Source organism: Sturnus vulgaris, chromosome 5 (genome assembly GCF_052056855.1).
Source record: "Sturnus vulgaris isolate bStuVul1 chromosome 5, bStuVul1.hap1, whole genome shotgun sequence".
Classification (NCBI taxonomy): Eukaryota; Metazoa; Chordata; class Aves; order Passeriformes; family Sturnidae; genus Sturnus; species Sturnus vulgaris.
This window is the reverse complement of record NC_142247.1, coordinates 73,260,117-73,277,075: the sequence shown is the minus strand read 5'-3', so window position 1 is coordinate 73,277,075 and position 16,959 is coordinate 73,260,117. Positions and strand designations below refer to the sequence as shown.

Genomic DNA, 16,959 nt, shown 5'->3' with positions numbered 1-16,959 from the left:
GTTCCAATCCCAGCCTTGGGACAAATTCCACCATCCCAGGCTGCTCCAAACCTCATCCAACCTGGCCTTGGGCGCTTCCAGGGATCCAGGGGCACCTGTAATTTTTTTTTTTGGGAATTCCCTTCACCACCCTCAGTCCCTTTGGAGGGGACATTTTGGGAAGTTCCCACCTTTTCTCCTGCAGGTCCGTCCTCTCCCTTCTCGCCTTTGTCTCCATCAAAACCCGGCAGGCCCTGCTCACCCTGAAAGGAAAACCAGGAATTGGTGGATCCCAATTTTTCCAGCTCTCCTGGAAGGATCCAGCTGGATCCAGGTGTTGATCCCGAGCAGGGAAGGGGAAGCTTGGAAAGTCGAACTTACGGGATCTCCTTTGGTGCCTTTGTAGCCCTGGGGTCCAAAAATTGTCACGGATTCACCCTGGAGAGAGGAGAGACAGGGAAAGGGATTGACTGGGAGCTCCTGGATCCCACTGGGAATGCAGTGATTACAGTGACATTAATTGTTAGGGTTAATCACCCTTAATTAAAAGCCGGATTATGGACGTGCCCAGAAAACTCCAAATCCTGAGGTTTCCCAGTGACCTCCTGTCCCTAAAAACGTCGGAGTTATCCCAGTGCAGCTCTCCTGGATGGAAAAGGACAACAGGGTCATTCCATGATGGAAAAGGAAAACCAGGATCATTCCATGATGGAAAAGGACAACAGGATCATTCCATGATGGAAAAGAACAACAGGATCATTCCATGATGATGGAAAAGGACAACAGGGTCATTCCATGATGGAAAAGGACAACCAGGATCATTCCATGATGGAAAAGGACAACAGGGTCATTCCATGATGGAAAAGGACAACAGGATCATTCCATGATGGGGAAGGACAACAACAGGATCATTCCATGATGGAAAAGGAAAACCAGGATAATTCCATGATGGAAAAGGACAAGCAGGATCATTCCATGATGGAAAAGAACAACAGGATCATTCCATGATGATGGAAAAGGACAAAAGGGTCATTCCATGATGGAAAAGGACAACCAGGATAATTCCATGATGGAAAAGGACAACAACAGGGTCATTCCATGATGGAAAAGGACAACAGGATCATTCCCTGATCCCAGGCTGCCTGTGCTGGGATAATTCCATGATGGAAAAGGACAACAGGATCATTCCATGATGATGGAAAAGGACAACAGGGTCATTCCATGATGGAAAAGGACAACCAGGATCATTCCATGATGGAAAAGGACAACAGGGTCATTCCATGATGGAAAAGGACAACAGGATCATTCCATGATGGGGAAGGACAACAACAGGATCATTCCATGATGGAAAAGGAAAACCAGGATAATTCCATGATGGAAAAGGACAAGCAGGATCATTCCATGATGGAAAAGAACAACAGGATCGTTCCATGATGATGGAAAAGGACAAAAGGGTCATTCCATGATGGAAAAGGACAACAACAGGGTCATTCCATGATGGAAAAGGACAAGCAGGATCATTCCCTGATCCCAGGCTGCCCGTGCTGGGACAGATTCCATCAGTGCCACGTGGCTTTGTCACTCGAGGGTTGGGATTTCCAGCTTTTCCCAGCTCTGGGAAGTGGCAGGATTGGGACTGGAGCTGTCCGTGGTGTCCCGGTTTGTGGATGCAGCCGGAGCTGAGGAATGGGGGTGGCACTGAGGTCACCCCTCCCTCGGAGGGAGGTTTTTTGGGGGGGGGGGGGGTGACACCCCCAAAGTGTCACCCCTGGGAGCTCAGGGACACGGGAACCCCACGGACACATCCACACCGAGCTCCTCAGAGAGCGGAATCCAGGATTTTCCAAGGAATGTCTCTGCTCTGGAGGAGGGATGGCTGTGACTCCAAAGGGATGAGGCAGGTGGGAAAAAAAAAAATTCCCTTCACTCGATTCCCTTGAGTGCAAATATTCCTGATCTGGCTGATCCGGCCTTGCTGGGGTTTTACCAACTCCACATCCAATATTCCCAAAAATCCGACATTTTTTGGACTCTGCCCAAATCCTGATTTCGTGCACATTCCTGCTCCCCAGCTCTCTAACAGGGGCAGGATGGGGCCTCAACAAATTTTTGGGAATAAAAGAGAGACTAAAAACCCCTCTCTGGGACGCATGGAATTATTCCCACATCCATCCAGGGAGAAGGAGACGGAAAACGAAGCTGCAGCAATCAGGTGCAACAAACCCAAACCGATTTTTTTTCCCCCCTCCCCTCCTGCTCCCGGTTTTATCTCCGATTCCACCTTATCTTCCGTGGGGAAAAACTCATCCCACATTCCTTGGGCTCGGGAAGAGTTCCCTTGCTCACGAAGCAAATTAAGACTTGATTGGTCTCCGGAGCGAATTCCTTTTTCCAGAGGAGCTTCCTCGGAGACAAAAAAGTGCCTTAATCACGGAATATTGCGTGACTCAAGGGCGGCATCATCACGGAGCTTTTTTTTTTTTTCCAAACCTCATTTTCCAAGCGAGGAAGGAAACTTAACAAAACGCCGGGCACGAGTTCAGCCGTTTCTGAGCATTTTCATTTTTTTTTTTTTTTCCCCAGGAGCATTTGAGGAGTTATTTTTCCCATTACCTGTCAGGAACCAGCTCGGGAAATTAAGGGTTGGGTTTGGGGTCAGCTGCTCATTCAAAAAAAAAAAAAAAAAAATTAGGGGGAATTTTCTTCCTCCCTTAATTCAGGATTTTTGTGCTCCAGCAAATCGTTCCCAAAATTGCTTTATTATTTTCTTTTTTTTTTCTCTTTTTGCTTTGTATCCCATCAAATTCATCCCACAAACTCAGCTCCATGAGATGCTTCCAGTGCAAGGATGGAATAAAAAAATTTTGATTTTAAACTGGTGGAGAACCCCAAAAAGGAGAGGGAGAACCCAGGTCTTGTCTCCCCCTAATTTCCACAGGGGAGATGATGGATCCAGGCTTTTCTTGGAGCCACGCAGTGAAAGGAAAACCCCAAAAAATCTGGAATTTCCTTACCCGTTCTCCCTTCGGTCCCACAAGTCCCCGATCACCCTAAAAACAGGGAAAAAAAAATAAAATAGGTGAATTATTCCCTTTTTATTCCCTCTTGTGTTGCTCAGGCCATCGATTCCCACTCCAGGCCACTAAAAACTAAAATCAGATCCCTTGGACACTCTGGAAAACCCTCAGCTCGCCATGGAATGTTGTGGGAACCCCAAATTTGTGGCACTGACAGGGAACAAAATCCCAGAGGACTGAGGTGGTTTCCCTGACTCCATGCTCTGCACAATGTGGAATTACTGCTGGATTTCCCATCCCAATGGGATTCAGCATCCTAAAAAACGAAGGATTCCCCAAATTTCTCCCTCAAATCTTTTAATGGAATCTGCATGGAATAGGAGCTGGAGCACAGAGCACACGAGGCTGATCCAGGGCTCTCCCAGGCTAAATCCAGGAGATTTTGGGATCATTCCCAAGGCTGATCCAGGGGCTCTCCCAGTTTATTCCCAGGAGATTTTGGGATTATTCCCAAGGCTGATCCAGGGCTCTCCCAATCCTTTCCCAGGAGATTTTGGGGTCATTCCCAAAGGCTGATCCAGGGGCCCTCCCAGTTTATTCCCAGTAGATTTTGGGGTCATTCCCAAGGGCTGATCCAGGAGCTGTCCCAGTCTAAATCCAGGAGATTTTGGGATCATTCCCAAAGGTTGATCCAGGGGCTCTCCCAGTCCATTCCCAGATTTTGGGATTTTTCCCAAAGGCTGATCCAGGAGCTGTCCCAGTCTAAATCCAGGAGATTTTGGGATCATTCCCAAAGGTTGTTCCAGGGGCTCTCCCAGTTTATTCCCAGGAGATTTTGGGATCATTCCCAAAGGCTGATCCAGGGCTCTCCCAATCCATTCCCAGATTTTGGGGTCATTCCCAAAGGCTGATCCAGGAGCTCTCCCAGTCTAAATCCAGGAGATTTTGGGATCATTCCCAAAGCCTGATCCAGGGTTCTCCCGGTTAATTCCCAGGAGATCCTGGGATCATTCCCACTGATTTAAAAGGGCAGCTGCTCCGTGTGGAGAAAATAAAAGTTGCAGAGATAAAAGTTGCAGAGATAAGAGTTGTCAATAAAATCCGCTCTTACCCTTTGGCCTTTCACGCCTGGGAACCCTTTTGGACCCTGGAAAAAACCCATAAAAACCACGTGAGGATCCACAATAACAGGAGAAAAGTGGGAAAGCTGGGAAAGAGCAGCCCAAAGGCAGGGATGGGCTCCAGCATGGAAAAACTGCTGGAAAAACCAGCACAGGAGCTCCTGGCAGGTGGATAAATTCAGCCCAATTCCCTCTTTTTTTTTGAGAATCCCACTGGGATTTTTTGGACCCTCAACAAGAAGGAAAAGCCAACTTGCTCCAAGGTAGAGTTGGATCCTTGATGGGAATTCTCCAGATTCCCTTGGAGGCCAAGAGAGGATGGGAAGCAAATTTGGAGAGGTCCAAAGGCATCGTGGTCACCCCCTGTTTGCTAAATGCCTGGGAATGTGCAGCAAGATGGGAATTTCCATCTGCAGGGACACCCAGGCTGGCCTTGGACACTTCCACAGTTTTTCTGGGAATTCTGTGCCAGGGACTCCCCACCCTTCTCCCAGGGAAGAATTTCTTCCAAATATCCCAATATCCCATTTATCCCTGCCCTATTCCAGTTTAAAGCCATTTTCCCGTTTCCTATTGCTCTGCATCCTTATAAAAAAATCCTTTCATTCCATGAAAAGTAACAGCCTAATAATTAATAAAAAACACTTAACAGTTAACAATTAGCAAATAATGGGTAACAATTAACAAGTAATAAATAACAAATAATAAATAACAAATAATAATTAGTAAATAATAACAAATAACAAATAACAAATAACAAATAACAAATAATAAATAATAAATAACAAATAATAAATAATGATAAATAACAAATGACAAATGACAAATAATAAATAACAAATAATAAATAATAATAAATAACAAATAATAAATAATAAGGAGTTTATCCAAATTCCAGCTGTCATTTGTGTCTCCCTCCACTCAGCCCCCTCCAGCAGAACAAGGGCCCGAAATTCCTGCCCTGAAATTCCTGCAATTCCCACAGACCTGCCAACAGCAGGGAGGCACTGATATTCCAGGAGGGCTTCCAAACCTTGGGATGAGCCACCCAAAATGGAGAAGCACAGCGAGGAATTCACAGGATTTCCACTCCCCTCATCCCCTTGGAACTCAGGTTCCCAAATCCCCATTTCCCACCGGGACAATCCCATTTTTGGGATTTTTTCCAGCCGCGGATCCGAGGTTTTTCCGGGATCTTGGAGCACTCACCATCATTCCAGGGGGACCCCGCATTCCCACGATGCCCTCGTCACCCTGGGGGATGCAGAGGGGGCAGGGATGGCCGTGAGGAATGCAGGGAATCCCAAACCCACAAACCTTCCCTCTGGGAATGGGGCAGAGAGAATTCCCTGTCCCCACAGCCCCTTTATCCCTCCATCGGGAATTGGTGCCGGGTGTTTTTATGGATTTGGGATGAAAGAGCTGTGCCAGAGGCTCCAGGGAGGCCTTTTAGGACCTTCTTGACCTTTAAACCTCAGGAATTGCCCGAATTCCAAACAACTGAGGCCAAATTTATGTCTCCCATACGAAGCCAAGGCAACCTGAAATCCTGGGATTTCACCTCATGCCGGAGTCAGAAGAGCAGAAACATTATTCCATCATTTCCTTTGGATAATGAAGCTCCAGCAAGGTTTACCCACAGCTGTTGCCATTTTTGGGGAGTCTAAAAAAATCCAAAAAGCAGGTGGGGAGTTTTCCCCCATGGACTGGGCCATAAAATCCCGATTTATTTTTGGGAGGAGCAGCAAATTTAAACACGGCCTCCGATTCCGTCGTTGCTGGAAGGAGACCAAAACTTCTCAGGGGATAGGAGGAAAAGGGAATTTTGCTGCTTGAAACCCCTCAGGAATTTCTGGGATGGGTAGGAGGGAGGTGATGGATCAAACTGATTCCAAAGGGGGGCTGGAAGCTGCAGGAATCCACGGCTGGAATATTCATGGATGGACCTACCCGAGGGCCAGGGGATCCACGGGGACCTCTTGGGCCAGCGGCTCCGACGCCGGCTTCTCCCTGGAAAGCAGAGAATTCCAGAGGTGCCACTCAGAGCAGGGAAACCCCACCACACAATTCCTGATGAGTCTGGCCAGGACTGAAGTCCCAGGAAGACTCGGGAGACTCAATTCCATGGAGGAAGGGAGCGAGGATGGAGTGGGATGAAGCAGGATGGGGTCAGGGATGAGGAGCCAGGAGAAGGCAGGGATTTATCCCATTCCCATCCCAAGATTTCTGGGAAGGTGGCACTGACCTTGTTGCCTTTGGGTCCAGGTGTCCCAGGAATTCCCTGTAGGACAAGGAGAACAGGATAAAAGAGGAGGATTTGCTTTGGAAGTGCTGGTGCCTCTCCTATCCCAACATTCCCAGAGGATCAAAGCCCACCCAGCCCAGATCCCTCATCCACCCTTCCCAAAAACCCCAGGGAATTTGTACAAATCCACCTCTTTTCCTGGAGATCCCGATGGTCCCACGGGCCCGGGAAATCCACTCCGGCCTCTCCTCCCACGTTCCCCCTGGAAAACAAAACCCTGTGAGGGGAGAACACACGGATGGGAAAGGTCCTGATTTCCCTGATCCAGACAAAAGCAGGAGCTGGTGATCCCAGGGATCCCTGCACTGGCAGGAATTTCCTCGTGGAAAGTGTTGTTAAACATTGCCAGGGGCTGCCCAGGGAGGTTTGGATTCCCCACAAATCCCTTGGATTTGTCCAAGGAATTCCTGGATGTGGCACTCACTGGGGATTTGGCACAGCTTGGGCTCCATGACCTTGGAGGGTTTTCCCAACCTCGGTGATCCTGGGATTCTGGGATTCCTCCCTCTGTTCCCAGACCCCAAAATGACCCCAAAATTCCATCCCCACGCTATGGCCACTCCTTCCCAGTCCCCTCCTCTGGTCACACCATCAAATTCCCAGGAGGAAAAACTCCCTGGGAGTTCCACTGTTTTCTTTTGGAACCTGAGCATCATCCCATCCTTCTAATCATTCCCAACTGGGATTTGTTCCTGCTTCCCTGACAACATCCAGCCTCAGGGAGACCTGGAATTGTGAGGGTTTGACCCACCTGGCACGGACAGTTTGCTCACTGTGGTCACCTGGAGGTGACAAACACGACCCACGCTGTCCCCTCACCTTCTGTCCTGGAATTCCGGGCACACCTGGAGCCCCTCTGTCCCCCTGGGATCCGGGAGTGCCGGCGTTGCCGCGAATTCCTTGGATGCCCTGAGCTCCTGGAGGTCCTGGGGCCCCTGGCTCTCCCTGGTGAGGGAATCACGAGGAATTGGGATATTGGGTGGGATTTAAGGCTGGGATGTCTCCTTGAATTCCCGTGATCAGTGCAGGGAATTTGGGACAGCACTTCCAGTCCTGATCCGTGAGGAGATGCGAGGGCTGGAGAAATCGTCACCGAATTTTGGGATGTGTTCTCTTCCCAAGTTTTGGTGACAAAAGGGTTTTTCCGTGCCTGAATAAGGACAGAGCCTTTGGCTCCTGACCTGTGGTGAATTCAAACATCCCAGGGATTCCTGGAACTCGTTCCTGCTGAGCCCACAATTCCCTGGATTTTTATTTTTTCCCCCCAGCCTGAGGATGTCCCTGCTGGTTGCAGAGAGGTCAGCCCTTCCATGAATCCATGTTTTTCCTCAGGATCTCCCTCTGAAAGGGGCCTTTGGAGGACTCAGGGCATTCCCTCCATCCCAAATCCTTCTCCTGCCTTTCCAGGATGGTTTTGGTGCTTCCACTTCCGTGCTCCACATCCAGCAGTGGAAAAGCAGGATGACAAAGAGGAAAAATCCAGGGAAAAACAAAATCCAAGCAAGATCCAACTTTACCTTAAATCCGGGTGGCCCAGCCTGGCCAATGGGACCTCTGAACCCAATTCCTGGTTCTCCCTGTGGAAGGAAAGTCAGGAAAAATCAGGAATTCTGCTCCCAGTGTAAACCCAGCCCAGGGAGGGTTTGGTTTGTGCTGCTCCATGGAAATCCTGAAATCCCACAGAGCTGATCCCATTCCAAGGGTTCCTACAGAGCCCTCATCTCCTCTGGATGATCTGAGCAGGACAGGGAGCTGGAATATTCCTGGGAATTCTATCCCAGGATTCTGGGTCACACTCATTCCCTGGCATTCATTGCTCATTCCCAAGGTGTCCTGTCCATGTGATCCTCCTGGAATAATTCTGGGAATTGTATCCCAGGATTTTGGGTCAGACTCATTCTCATTCCCAAGGTGTCCTGTCCGTGTGATCCTCCTGGAATATTTCTGGGAATTGTATCCCAGGATTTTGGGTCAGACTCATTCCCAAGGTGTCCTGTCCGTGTGATCCTCCTGGAATATTCCTGGAATTCTGTCCCAGAATTCTGGATCAGATTCATTCCCAAGGTGTCCTGTCCGTGTGATCCTCCTGGAATCTCCTCCCGGCCCCTGATCCCGAGGTGGGAAAAGGAGGGAAAATCCCTCCTTGGATCTGGCTGGCACCAGCTTTGTCCTTTACCTTCTGTCCCTCTTCCCCTCGCTCTCCTTTGGTGCCCTGGGGAATCAAGAGAGAATTCCAAGGTCATGGAATTGCCACCCCCTGAGCAAGAGATCTCCAGGGATTCTCTGCCTGGAATGAGGAGGGGAAAAAAATCTGGGAAAACGCCCAAATTCCGTGGAATTTAGTGGTGGGATGAGAGGAGACATCCAGTGCCCCTCTCAGGCCCTTGTCTGGGTGAGGGACGTCAATCCCGACTTCAATTGTTTGGGTTTGTGGCTAATTTTAATATAATTGCTTTAAAATAATTAATTTAAAATTTTCAATCGCCAAAATAATTAATTTAATTTATTTACTTTGGTATCCCGCGCTGTTCTATCCCGGGAGATCCAGCTTCTCCAGAATTAATAATCCTGATGATGATGATGTTGTTGTCGAATTATTAATTAATAATAATTAATTTTTATATCAATATTTTTGGTTTGCCGTCATTAATCCTGCTGGACAAAGGTTCATCCACAGCTCTGCAATTCCTTAGATTTAATCCATGGATATTCCAGGGTTGGGATTGGATCCAGCCCCACCCAGGCTGCTCTTGGAGGAAATTCCCAAAAAAAACCAAAACTTCGGAGCTGATTCCAGCACTCACCTTCTCTCCAGGTTCTCCCACGTCCCCAGGCTGTCCCTGCAAGACAAAATTCCCTTTCCAGCCACTTCTCCTCCCTCCTTTTCTCCCAGGATTCCATCCAAAATTCCCCACGGGATTCTGCCTTTTACCAACCCTCCCTTTCTCCCAAAATTCCGTGTCCCATCTCCACCTGCTCCCTATAAATTTTCACTGTCCATGAAATGAATTTTTTTTTTTTTGTGGCTTTTTTTTCCCCCATCCCTCTCCTGCCACGGCTGGATTTTCCTTTTTTATCCCATCTTTTAATTCTCTTATCCAGCAGAAAATGAATATTGGGAACCTCCCCCCTCGAATTTTCAGCATCGTAGAAAACAATAATTCCATCATTTAGGCTGGAAAAATTCCTCAAAAATCACTAAATCCAACAAATTTTAATTTTGTATTTCCTCCTGAGCGTGGCAGATGTGTGGGAAAACTGCTGGAATTTGGGAACAAAAAACCCCCAGGAAGGTTTGGGGATAAATGTGGGAATGTGCCAATCCCAGAATTCCGGTTTGGAATTCTGGTTTCAAAGGATCAAGCAGGAAAATCCCCATCCCTACCTTTTCTCCTTTATCTCCACGGGCTCCAGGAGCTCCCATTTCTCCCTGGAAAACAAGCAATCCCCAAGAAAAAAAAAAAAATCCCAAAAAATTCATTATTCCAAGGAATTTTCCCCCTTCCCTCTTTGAGTGCTCCCCTCATTCCTGCTCCATTTTTTTTTTGGCAAAAATCCATGGAAGAATCCCATTCCCACAATGGATTGGGAATTCTCCTGTGCAGTGGGAAAACCACAAATCCTGGAGCAAAGGCCAGGGATAAGTGACAAATGGAGGATTTCCCTATCCCAGGATTCTGTGGATGTTAAAGAATCCCAGGAATTTGAAGGAGACAGGAGGAATCCCAAACTGATTGAGGATTCCCAAAACACAAATCCCATGTTTGGATCAGCTGTGAAAGAAATTCCCTCCTGGAATTTCTGCTCATCACCAAAGGCAAAATCTGTTGATTTCATCCTGAATTTCCTGATTTTTTTTTTTTCCTGTGATTCCTCAGTTTCCAAAGTGAGGCAGCTCTGGGAAAATGGATCATTATCCCGGGAATGGGCATGAAAAAGTGGGATAAGAGCACCGACCTTTGGCCCACGGGAGGAGGGATCTGCTGGGGCACTTCCCTCCTTCTGCAAGGAAAAAATGCACTGGGATGGGATAATGGGATCCATGGGATGGGATGGGATAATGGGATCCATGGGATGGGATCCAGGGGATGGGATCATGGGATCCATGGGATTGGATGGGATCCGTGGGATGGGATCCATGGGATCCATGGGATTGAATGGGATCCGTGGGATGGGATCCAGGGGATGGGATGGGATAATGGGATCCATGGGATGGGATAATGGGATCCATGGGATGGGATAATGGGATCCATGGGATGGGATGGGATAGGATTGGATGAGATGAGATTGGATTGGATTTGTTGGGATAATGGGATGGGATAATGGGATGGGATGGGATCCATGGGATGGGATAATGGGATGGGATAATGGGATGGGATAATGGGATGGGATTTGATGGGATAATGGGATGGGATAATGGGATGGGATAATGGGATGGGATAATGGGATGGGATAATGGGATGGGATTGGATTGGATTTGATGGGATAATGGGATGGGATAATGGGATGGGATAATGGGATGGGATAATGGGATGGGATAATGGGATGGGATAATGGGATGGGATAATGGGATGGGATAATGGGATGGGATAATGGGATGGGATTGGATTGGATTTGATGGGATAATGGGATGGGATAATGGGATGGGATAATGGGATGGGATAATAGGATGGGATGGGATCCATGGGATGGGAGAAAGGAGCAGCTGCCTCCTCCCTGGGATAAAAGCAGGGCAGGAGGAATTCCATACCTTAACTCTCCTCGGATGATGAGGGCCTGGATACGCCTTGGATTCAAAAAGAGGAGAGGGAAGTGTGAGAGCAGCTGGAAAAACTTTTCCTTGAGCCATGGAAAAGCCACCTCTGAGGAATGGGATGTGAGGAAGGAAGTAGGGAATCCCAGAGGGAAGCTGGGGGTTTCCAGGGATCACCAGGATCTTCTGGAATGTTCCTGGCTGGATTTGGGGTGGCCTCCAGGCTCCTGCTCTGCTCCAGCCTGGATGGGACCTCTGGGAGCTGCCAGGAGCATGGAATTCCTGGGCAATTCCTGAGGAATTCCAGGCTTTTGGCAATGGCCTGGGTATCCCATTTTAACCCTGGAATTTCTGGAGAAGGGGTGGATGAGCTCAGCTCATTCCTCCTGGGAATGCAGAGTGAGGGTCCCGAATTTTCCATCCTTAACTCCTGGGAACTGGAATTTTTGCTCTTAAATTGTATAAAAATCAACTTCCCCCTCCCCCCCCCTCCCCATTTCTGGGATCTTGTGTTAGAGATCCCTGGAATGTCCAGGTGTGCCAGGAATGTGCAGGTTTATCACCACCCCCACAGGGAATTCCGAGGGAATTCCAGCTGTTCTGTTTTCCCCCAAACCCAGATTATCCTGTTCCCTCTTTTCCCTGCGTAAATTCATGGAGAAGGATCTGTTTGTCCATGAAAAAGGATTCCTGCAGCAGCTGTTTCCTGCCTTATTTATGGATCTTTATCCCTAAATTTCCATCTTCATGGTGTCTTGGTCCAGGTTGGAATTAGGGATCCACCTCCATCGCTCACCGTGGATCCCAACGGGAATTTCCGAGCTCCCGGAGCACCGGGGGGATGAGCTGGGGGTGGAGGCTCCAGGGAAGGGGCACTGCAGGATCCTGGATCACAGGGATGGCTCTGGGATGGGATCCTCATGGAATGTCCCTCAGGCCAGGGAGATCTCCTGGATCTGTGCCTGGGGATGGCGGAGCCGCTGTTGGAATTCCCATTTTCCTGTGGGATGGGAAACGCGGCGCCTGAGGTACGGCCAAGGAATGGTTTAAAACCAACAGAGGAGAGGATGGGATGGGATGGGATGGGATGGGATGGGATGGGATGGGATGGGATGGGATGGGATTTGATGGGATTGGATGGGATGGGATGAGATTGGATTGGATGGGATGGGATGAGATTGGATTGGATGGGATGGGATGAGATTGGATTGGATTGAATTTGATGGGATGGGATTTGATGAGATTGGATTGGATGGGATGGGATTTGATGGGATTGGATGGGATGGGATTTGATGGGATTGGATGGGATGGGATTGGATGGGATGAGATTGGATTGGATTAGATGGGATGGGATGGGAGGGGATTGGATTTGATGGGATTGGATTGGATGGATGGGATTGGATGGGGTGAAATTGGATTGGATAGGATTGGATTGGATTTGGTGGGATGGGATTGGATAGATGGGATGGAATTGGATTGGATGGATGGGATGGAATTGGATTGGATGGATGGGATGGAATTGGATTGGATGGATGGGATTGGATGAGATGAAATTGGATTGGATGGGATTGGATGGGATTGGATGGGATGGATGGAATTGGATGGGATTGGATTGGATGGGATGGGATTGGATGGATGGAATTGGATTGGATGGAATTGGATTGGATGGAATTGGATGGATGGGATTGGATGAGATGAAATTGGATTGGATGGGATTGGATGGGATGGGATTGGATGGATGGAATTGGATTGGATGGGATTGGATGGGATTGGATGGATGGGATTGGATGAGATGAAATTGGATTGGATGGGATTGGATGGGATGGGATAGCATTAGATGAAAAAATTCCTTATCCAGGGAATGGGGAGGCCCTGGAAAGAGTTTCCCAGAGAAATTGTGGATTCCCCATTCCTGGAAGTGTCCAAGGATGGGGCTTGGAACAATCTGGAATAGTGGAAGGTGTCCCTGCCCACGGATCTGGATGGGCTTCAGGATCCCTCCCAACCCATTCCGTGATTCCATGAAATCCTAATTATAAAATAACAACATCAATGCCAATCAACCAAAATCATCTTTTCCAACCTTAACAATTCCCTGATTCCATTTTCCAGTTTGTCACCAGGCCACAAATCCACGGCTGTTTCAGAGCAATAAAACCCCACCTAAAATATTCCAACTTGGAATTCTGAAATCCCTCCCTGCTCCTGGAGCATCCAATTGGAAGAAACCATCAATTAATGCCAATTAACACCCACATGTTAATCAGCCCCTCGGTGATAATTTGAAATATTTAAAGGCACACAAAGCAAAGCAAATTATTCCTAACCTGGCTCCTAAATTGTTCCTGCTTTTCCATAGCAAGCAGTAGGAAATGATCCATTGGAAAAAAAATGAGAATATTCCCAGCAATCATTTCCTGAGCCAAATATTTGGGGAATGTTTGGATCTGAAGGCAAAAACTGAATTTATTTGCCATAAATTTATTAAATTATTTATTTATTTATTAAATTTATTAAATTTAAAGCGGAATTTATTCGCCCTGAGACCTTCCAGGAGGAGCAAAAATCAGGAAAAATCAGGATGTGGTGCAGTTATTTAGGGATATTCCCATTTTTTTTTTTTTAGGAACAAAGGTCTGGATTCACCTCCATGAATTTAATGGATTTTTGGATGGTTTAAGCAGAGAAAAATCAATCCTGAACTTCCAGGGAATGTTGGTGAGTGCAGCAGGGTGAGGTTTTAGGGATGATCATCCCGTTTTCCTGGATTTTAACAAACTAAAGGATAATTCCACTCATGGATAACAAACCCAGCAAATTTCTGGCTCACAAGGAGAAAAAAAAAACCATTTTTGAGCCAATAAAAACTGGAATTCTTTACTGGAAGAGGGAAAAAGGGATAAAAGAGGGATGAAGGATATGCTGGCATGGGGAGAACCCATCCAGGGTGGATTTTTTTGGGATAAAGGAGGGAAAAAAAATCTCCCAAATGCTCATTTCCCTGGGAACGGCTCTAAATTCCAGAGATTCCAGAGGTTGCCAAGACCTGGCTGAGGTTTGGAATGTTCCCTGGGATCTCATTTCCTGGGAAATTGCCTGGGGTAATGAGGCTCCATTATTTCTGTAATTCCTCCATAATTTTGGCAGTTTCCTGCTCCAGGAATGAGGCATTTCCAAGAAAAATTGGGAGGGAATGGTTTGTTGCTATGGGGGAACAAAAAAAAAAAAAAAAAAAAGGAAGGGAAAGAGGGAAGGGAGAAAAGGAGGGAAGAGAAGAATGTAAATAAAAGGGAGAGGGAAAAAAAGTATTCCTGCAAAAAAGGAAAGGGAAAAAATAGGGAAAAAATAGGGAAAAATAGGGAAAAATAGGAAAAAAATAGGAAAAATAGAAAAAATAGGGAAAAAAGGAAAAAATATGAAAAAATAGGAAAACATAGGAAAAAAATAGGAAAAAATAGGAAAAATTAGGAAAAAATAGGAAAAAAGGAAAAAATAGGAAAAATAGAAAAAAATAGGGAAAAAAAGGAAAAAAATAGGAAAAAATAGGAAAATAATAGGAAAAAAATAGGAAAAAATAGGAAAAAAATAGGAAAAAATAGGAAAAAAAGTCAGGATTTCAGAGAGGGAAATGAAGCAATTGTGGGTTTATCCATAGGGATAAATAAAAGGAATAAGCTTAAATGCAGGGATGGAGGATCAGGAATTTTTGGGGATGGTCCCACAATCCCAAAGCAGTGGCTCATCCATGGAGGAGTGTCCAGCCCTGCTCTGGACACGTGGATTTGGGATCATCCTGCTCTTCCCAGAGATTCCTTTGCTTCCAGGAATTGCTCCTCAGGGATGGAGCTCCTGGGCTCTCCCAGGCACCGTGGAACTGGTGGAAATTCGTGATTCCTGATGATGCTACTGGGAAAAGCAGCAGGAAAATTGTCAGGAAAACTGTCAGGAAAACTGGCTCCATCCCCCTGGGAATATCCAAGATTTTGGAGCTGCTCTTTCCCTGCCTTTGGAATCTGCTGTTCCCTTCCCGTGAGGATAAATGGGATTTTACTCCAAATGCATCCTTGGGATGCAGATCCCATCGTGCTGAGGGAGTTTGGAATGTCCTAAAAAAAAAAATGGTGGGAGTTGTTTTATGTTTATAAAGCTCCTGATAAAATGGGGATCATTGGAGGAAGTGCTGGAGAAAATCCAGAGAAATCCATGGAGCTGCTCTGCCCTGGCTGGGAGAGCTGGGAATGTTCCCCTGGAGAAGGGAAGGATCCAGGGAGAGCTTCCAGAACATTCCAGGGAATAAAGGGGCTCCAGGAGAGCTGGAGAGGGACTGGGGACAAGGGACAGAGGGACAGGACACAGGGATGGATGGGATCTTGGGAATGAGGAATTGCTGGCTGGGCTGGAATTGCCAGAGAATCCCTGGAATGTCCCAGGCCAGGTTGAACATTGGGGTTTGGATCCCCTGGGATGGTGGGAATTGTCCCAGCCATGGATGGGGATGGAATGGGATGATCCTGTAAATCCCTTCCCACCCAAACCATTCCATGGTTCTAAAAAACCCGATGGATTTGGGCTCCATCCTCTGTGTTTCTCCATCTCAACCATTCCCAGGAGAGGGAATTTCTGCATCCAGGAGGAAAAGCAGAGCCCGGGGATGCTCTTGGCACATCCCGGCCTCTCCAGAGCCGCAATTCCCATTCCAGGATTTTGCGTTGGAGCCGGGAGCCCTCTCGTGGCTGCTGAGCCACCGTGATTCCAGCTCCAGGATTAACCCTGGGATTCATTTCCAGGGAAAGGAAACCAGGGAAACGAAGGGATGGGAGCAGAAGGAAAAGTTTGGCAAACTGGATAAAGCAGAGCAGGATTTCCTGGAGCAGCATTTCCTCACTTCCAGTTATTCTCCTCTTAAAAATATCCTTGCTGATGCTGGTCCTGCAGATCCAAGGAAATATCCAAGGGATTTTTCCCTTCACTTTTTAAAGCCGGTGTTGTCCTGTCTCTGGGTATTTCCAAGAATTCCACAGGGAATGTCCAAACTGGAGAGTGCTGGGTTTTTGGGAAAGGAATCTCTGCCCAGGAGGGCAAGGAAACAGAGGGAAATGGGATTTTAGGAATGAGAAAAAAATCCCAAAATTCCTGCCTAGACCCTAAAATCCTGCTCTTTAAATGACTCAGATACTCCAGAGCACAGCAGGAAGATCCTGGAATATCCTGAGACCATATCCATGGATTTCCATATCCATGGATTTCCATATCCATGGAAAGTGGGAAGGAAAAGGAAACGCCTTTTAAGAGGAATATTTTAAATTCCCAGTTTGGAATCTGCATTATCCCTGTTTTAAAAGTCTTGGGAGCCATCAACTCTTCAGTCAACCAAGCTGGAATTACACCAGGATGGTGTGGCCAGATGGGATCAGAGAAAATGGGATTATCCTGGTTTTCCCCCCCAGAAAATTGTGGGATTAACCAACAAAACGTTTCCCAACGGGGTTTTTGGTCACTCCCATCAGCCTCCTGCCCGTTCCAGGAGCTCTGGTGCTCTCCAGGGATATGGAGAAGCCACCCCAAAATTAAGATTTGCATCCCCAGTCCATCACTGGTCTGAAATCCTTGGAAAAACTCACCTGGCTGCTGTCCTGCTCCTCCTCCAAGGGCTCAGAGAAATCCAGGGAATGCTTTTCCTGCAGATCTCCTGGATGTGGTGCCGAGCTCTGCAGAGAGGGATGGATAAATGCTGACAAAATTCCATTAATTCCTGGGGAAAAAAGTATGGAAAAAACGGACAGC

General features: G+C 47.3%; 1 protein-coding gene across 1 annotated transcript in view; it reads right to left on the bottom strand.

Annotated features, from left to right (window-relative positions):
• Window positions 1-16,959, bottom strand: part of LOC148223793 (uncharacterized) — an 85,966-nt gene that overhangs the window by 26,321 nt on the left and 42,686 nt on the right. The window contains exons 43-59 of the mRNA XM_088166122.1: window positions 16,797-16,883; window positions 11,972-12,175; window positions 11,173-11,208; window positions 10,380-10,424; window positions 9,808-9,852; window positions 9,227-9,262; window positions 8,599-8,634; window positions 7,940-7,999; window positions 7,242-7,367; window positions 6,553-6,624; window positions 6,363-6,398; window positions 6,068-6,127; window positions 5,327-5,371; window positions 4,108-4,143; window positions 2,994-3,029; window positions 361-417; window positions 171-242 (exon numbers count right to left, since the gene is read on the bottom strand). Of these exons, the coding sequence (XP_088022248.1) occupies window positions 171-242; window positions 361-417; window positions 2,994-3,029; window positions 4,108-4,143; window positions 5,327-5,371; window positions 6,068-6,127; window positions 6,363-6,398; window positions 6,553-6,624; window positions 7,242-7,367; window positions 7,940-7,999; window positions 8,599-8,634; window positions 9,227-9,262; window positions 9,808-9,852; window positions 10,380-10,424; window positions 11,173-11,208; window positions 11,972-12,175; window positions 16,797-16,883 (1,089 nt within the window). The remainder of the gene's footprint in view (window positions 1-170; window positions 243-360; window positions 418-2,993; window positions 3,030-4,107; window positions 4,144-5,326; window positions 5,372-6,067; window positions 6,128-6,362; window positions 6,399-6,552; window positions 6,625-7,241; window positions 7,368-7,939; window positions 8,000-8,598; window positions 8,635-9,226; window positions 9,263-9,807; window positions 9,853-10,379; window positions 10,425-11,172; window positions 11,209-11,971; window positions 12,176-16,796; window positions 16,884-16,959) is intronic.